The sequence below is a fragment of the Sinocyclocheilus grahami genome, unplaced genomic scaffold (genome assembly GCF_001515645.1).
Source record: "Sinocyclocheilus grahami isolate Dianchi unplaced genomic scaffold, SAMN03320097.WGS_v1.1 scaffold31.1, whole genome shotgun sequence".
Taxonomy (NCBI): Eukaryota; Metazoa; Chordata; class Actinopteri; order Cypriniformes; family Cyprinidae; genus Sinocyclocheilus; species Sinocyclocheilus grahami.
Window position 1 is genome coordinate 4,670,464 of NW_015505210.1, and position 5,958 is coordinate 4,676,421.

Below are 5,958 nucleotides of genomic sequence, written 5' to 3' on the forward strand. Positions count from 1 at the left end.
TTTTCACCGTATTTTTGATTAAATGAATGCATCCTTTGTGAGCAACTTCTTTCAAAAATGTTAGAAAAACGACCCCAAACTTGAACGGTAGTGTATATAATAAGAATACAATATTCTTCTACATCCATATTCTTGTTATGGATGAGAAATAATAAATGGCTAAAATAAAAATTCTGTAACACTTTGTCAAAAATAAAACACTAAAATTAAAAACAATTGTTTAATGGATTTAGGCAAATCAACATTATAATGTACAGTATGCAAAATAAATATTAATTCTGAGATTTGCTAAAGATTACATTTAGGAGCATTATTAAGCTGGTGTTTTTTTAAGATTAACATTAATAATTACTAATTTATGCATTTAGCAGACGCTTTTATCCAAAGCGACTTACAGTGCATTCAGGCTATGCATTTTTTACCAGTATGTGTGTTCCCTGGGAATCAAACCCACGACCTTTTGCGCTGTTAACGCAATGCTCTACCACTGAGCCACAGGTAAATAGAGAATATATCTGACAACCGATATGGTACCGATATTGTGTATCCTTTATATAAATATATTATATGCTGTCAATCGTTTTAATTAACGAATTAATTGCACATTTTTCTGAAATTGATCGCTATTAATCCCACCTTACATTAAAGTTTTTAAATATACTTTTATATTGCAATAATTTCACACTCAATCTTCAAGTTAACGTACAAACAACATAAAGACAGTATATTTTTTAATATTTGTTTAATGGCATCTTTTTTATGACTGAAGGCCAGTATCAATGATACCAATACGGATTTCTCTATAAAATATTTAACCATTTACTATAGCCATTCAACATTACAGTATAATTGAGAGCTATTAATTTTAACATTTATTACACTTTTAAAAATAACTTCTAATGTAAGTGAACTTAAAACAATCTTCACATAAACCCATTATAATAAATGTCATATTTACCTGTGTGCCCTTCAACAGAAATATACAGAAATTGAAATTGAAGTTATCAAACACTAAATTCTAAATTAAATATAGATGAATCCATAAAGCTATAAAAGTAATTTTTTCCTCTTTTATTTAATTAAATACAATTTAATATTTATTTTAATATTATTTAATATTTTTAACGCGTTAACAAAGGCGATTCATTTTTTCAGTTTAACGCGTTAAAAATATTAAATAATATTAAAATAAATATTAAATTGTATTTAATTAAATAAAAGAGGAAAAAATTACTTTTATAGCTAATTTTGACACCACTAAAATATATGCATTGTTGTTTGACTCTCTCTTTCTACCAGATGAGAGGGACGCAGTCCAGAAGAAAACCTTTACTAAGTGGGTAAACTCTCACTTGGCCCGTGTGTCCTGCCGTATCTCTGACCTGTATAATGACGTACAAACAACATAAAGACAGTATATTTTTTAATATTTGTTTAATGGCATCTTTTTTATGACTGAAGGCCAGTATCAATGATACCAATACGGATTTCTCTATAAAATATTTAACCATTTACTATAGCCATTCAACATTACAGTATAATTGAGAGCTATTAATTTTAACATTTATTACACTTTTAAAAATAACTTCTAATGTAAGTGAACTTAAAACAATCTTCACATAAACCCATTATAATAAATGTCATATTTACCTGTGTGCCCTTCAACAGAAATATACAGAAATTGAAATTGAAGTTATCAAACACTAAATTCTAAATTAAATATAGATGAATCCATAAAGCTATAAAAGTAATTTTTTCCTCTTTTATTTAATTAAATACAATTTAATATTTATTTTAATATTATTTAATATTTTTAACGCGTTAACAAAGGCGATTCATTTTTTCAGTTTAACGCGTTAAAAATATTAAATAATATTAAAATAAATATTAAATTGTATTTAATTAAATAAAAGAGGAAAAAATTACTTTTATAGCTAATTTTGACACCACTAAAATATATGCATTGTTGTTTGACTCTCTCTTTCTACCAGATGAGAGGGACGCAGTCCAGAAGAAAACCTTTACTAAGTGGGTAAACTCTCACTTGGCCCGTGTGTCCTGCCGTATCTCTGACCTGTATAATGACCTGAGAGACGGATACATGCTCATCAGACTGCTGGAGGTGCTGTCAGGAGAGCTGCTGGTGAGTTCTCCGTTTCTTCAGAAAACACCATCTGAACAACCTTTTTCCACCCAAAGGTTTTACATTTATGCATTTGCCAGATGCTTTTTTCCAAAGCAACTTATATTGCATTATGGAGTACAGTTTCGGTCCATGATTTTTGCCCTCCAAAGCTAAAAACAAAACTTTTTTTATTTATTTAGCTGTTTCGTTTAAATATTTTTGGTAGCCAGAATTACGGTGCATCACTAATTATTAGCATTGCTTGCTAGTATCACTTGTACTTTTGCTGTTCTATTTTGATAGAAGCTCTGCTTTATTAATTGTCTTTCAAAGGTTGAATACAGGAAGTTTCGAGCCCACGTGTTTGTGACACGTTCTTGTTTTCTTGTTTCAAGCCTCGGCCCACGAGAGGCAGGATGAGGATTCACTGTTTGGAGAATGTGGATAAGGCTCTTCAGTTCCTCAAAGAACAGAGGGTTCATCTAGAAAATGTTGGTTCTCATGATATAGTTGATGGGAACCACCGCCTCACTCTCGGCCTCATCTGGACCATCATCCTCCGCTTCCAGGTGAGAGTCGCTTGGATTTCTTCAGACTGCTTTGGGACTTTTTGAGGGCCTCATCTGACTTTAAGAGAGTGTACTGATCTCTGATCTCTATGCTATCATTGACTAGCAATGGATTTATGTGATCTGATGCGGTCTGATCTGTAAAGAGGTGGCCATGTTTGGACCCTGTGGGGGGTGTTTGATCCCTGTCTACCCTTTATGGTGCCTGCTGAGTGTGTGATCACTGTCTGTGTGGTGCCTGTGTGTCTCTATGGCCGATTGTCAATACCTACATTACATTCTGTAGGTATGTATGCAGTACTGATAGCAGTGCAGTTAGCAGAATACAGCTGAGTCAAAGGCTCTGTCCTAAATGGCTCACAGTCACGTCATGTGTACTTACAATGGCCGCAGTATGCATATGACTATAAAGACCATAGGGTGACCGATTTCTCATTTTTAATTTCTGTAGGTTGCTCACAAGCACCTGCTTCATTGGTGTGGTTCACTTTTATGGTGTTTTCTGCAGCCCCTGTCTGTATGCTGTCATTGTGTGAAGAAGAACAGCTTGGGAAGTGTGCTAAAGCTTTCTTTTTGTGGTTTGAGATGGCATTTTGCTAATGAATTTAATAAACATCATTTTAATTTTTGGTTAAATTATTCATTTACTCTGCCAAGTTTTCATCTGACTTCAACCAAGGACTACCCTGTGAAAAAGAGTGTCCTTGCTTGTATCGAATGTCTACTTCAAGTGTTAAAAATATATGAAGAGTTCATTTGCAAAAACCGATAAACGCCACTTTAAAAAAAAAAAGAGCTGATTGCCGTGCATTATCCTCCACATATAACGCGATCTGAACCCTAAACACGTTTCGTCAAAAAAAGCTGGTTTTGTCCACTTTCAAGGCATCACGAGTTCACGTTTTACTGCAAAAGATGACAAGCGCCTTGTTGTTTTTGAACAGAAGCCGATAAGTCCATTTGAGCGAATCAGCGCGCTGTATTCAGGTCAGGTGACAAGGCTACTTTCACAAAAGACGTGCTAGCTGAGAGGAGTTTCGTCAAAGCTGATTTAAAGTGATGGAGGATGGATAATTTCGACGAACTTGATGAACATGTGATATCTTCTTCAGGGAGAAAAAGGAAAATAAAAGCTGAAACGTTTTCACGGAAGCTTGCAAAAGCAGCGCGTTACAGTGGAGAAGGAAAAGCTCTGTGTATTGCGTGTAATCACATCCATACAGTTTATGATCACAACAACAACAACGTTTGTCAGGCATCTACATTCTCATCTGAGGAGCTTACAAAGATTAAACCAGTGTTTTTTTTAACTCTAAAACATGAAATGTGGAGTTATCGGCTTTTGCCAAAAAAAACGACTTTTGGAGTTATCTGCTTTTGCTATAAAACAAACTTTTAATATGTAAAAAAAAAACATACTTGAACTTTCATTTTGTAAATTACCTGTATTTGTTTAAGTTATTATTACTTAATCAAAACAACCCAACTGCAGTTTGATTGATATTACTTGCAATGCGCAATAAAAAAAACGTGATTTCTGAAAAATAAAATAAAAATGGAGTTATCAGTTTTTGCAAATGAACTCTTCATATATTTTTAAAACTGTACTTGCAGATAATGTAATATTAATTAACTTAAGTGCACTTAAAGAGAGAATACTTTCATGACTATGATTCTTAACACATTTAAGTACACTTTTTTTTAAAGTACATTTGAAATCATTAATGCTTTAAAGAAGTAATGCTTTAAAGAAGTACACTTATTTAGTTTTTTGCTAACCTACTAAAGTACATATAAAGTACTTGATTATAATTGTAAGTGTAATGTTATTTGAAATTACATTTGAATAATAATAATAATATAATACTGAATATATAATATGATAATAATAATCTAATATTAATATATTATTATTATTATTATTAATAATAATTTTCTTAAACCCAAAGCTCTACTCAGCATAAAATCATAGCAATAAAAACAGTAAAGTAATAAGAAATAAAAAAATAAATACACTCAATGACAAGACAGCATTAAAAGATGAGTCTCTTCTTAAAACAGTTATCAAATATATATTTTGTATGTACTATATTAATATATGTTCTAAATTAACAAATTATGTACTAAATCAATATATTTTAAATGAACTAAATTGCAACTTTATCATTACAAATATATTTAAATACACAACACACATTCCGTTAAAATGACAATAAAGCATATTTTAGTCGATCATAAATGCTTGTACACTTTAACCATATTTCAAGACAATAGAAGTAATTATGAAATTGCATATAAAGATGTTCAACTAATTGCATTTAATTTAATATAAATGTAAACTATAAAACATTTTGATTTAATTGTAAATAACATGCACTTAAATTTCCAAAACATTAAATTCAGTTCACACTTAAGTATATTCTTTTAAATATATTTGATATATTTCCTTCTTAATATTTTTTTTAGATAAGTACTCTTTTTAAAGTGTGCTAAAGTGTACTTCTTTTACACAAGGGCTGAAAATGTGGCTATTAAAGAAACCATGAAGACAATGAAAACTTATTTTTTTAATTTTATTAAAAGCTAAATGTGGGTCATTTTTTGTTTATCTAACCTACATTTTTAAATAAAATGAAATGGTGTCGAGTGGGATGGTGATGAGTGCTTTTTAGAAGTATGCTAAAGTGTACTCCATTTTCACAAGAGAAACCAGGTCTTATTTTCTCGCTCTGAATATTTTAAAGCGCTCTGTTCATGTAACTACAAGCAGCTCCTGGTTTGTATTGCCTGTCATCTCTTGGCTCCGTCAGTAAAGCAGTGGCAGGTTACCCAGAATGCCGTCTGACTGCAGTCCAGTAAGCTGATGCTGTGGTGATTGCGGACGCAGGGACGGAGCGAGGTGGAGTGTCACTCGATCCACGAGCGTGCCGTAGAGATCACGGGGTGGGGCTGTCGTTCACGCTCATGCTCTCTCATTCATTCTCCTGCCTCCCTCCTCCATATTCCTCTTTATATCCTGTCTCCATATATGCCGGAATATCTCTCCGCTCCCCTTTTTATCTCCTTTCTACCCTCCCCATCTCTGTTGGAGTTCACTCTGCCCAGTCAGCAGGTAAGGCCCAACACTGCAGCAGCCGAACAGAGAGAGAGAGAGAGAGAGGGAGAGAGAGAGAGAGAGAGAGAGAGAGAGAGAGAGAGAGAGAGAGAGAGAGAGAGAGAGAGAGAGCAGAAAGAAAAAAAACACAAACACACAACCCAGTCTGT

General features: G+C 32.9%; 1 protein-coding gene across 1 annotated transcript in view; it reads left to right on the plus strand.

Annotated features, from left to right (window-relative positions):
• Positions 1-527: 527 nt before the first annotated feature.
• The window catches only part of LOC107576207 (spectrin beta chain, non-erythrocytic 4), a 65,094-nt gene continuing 59,663 nt past the window's right edge, over positions 528-5,958 (plus strand). Inside the window, 3 exon segments of the mRNA XM_016262436.1 lie at positions 528-543; positions 1,992-2,143; positions 2,521-2,694. Coding sequence (XP_016117922.1) covers positions 528-543; positions 1,992-2,143; positions 2,521-2,694 — 342 coding nt within the window.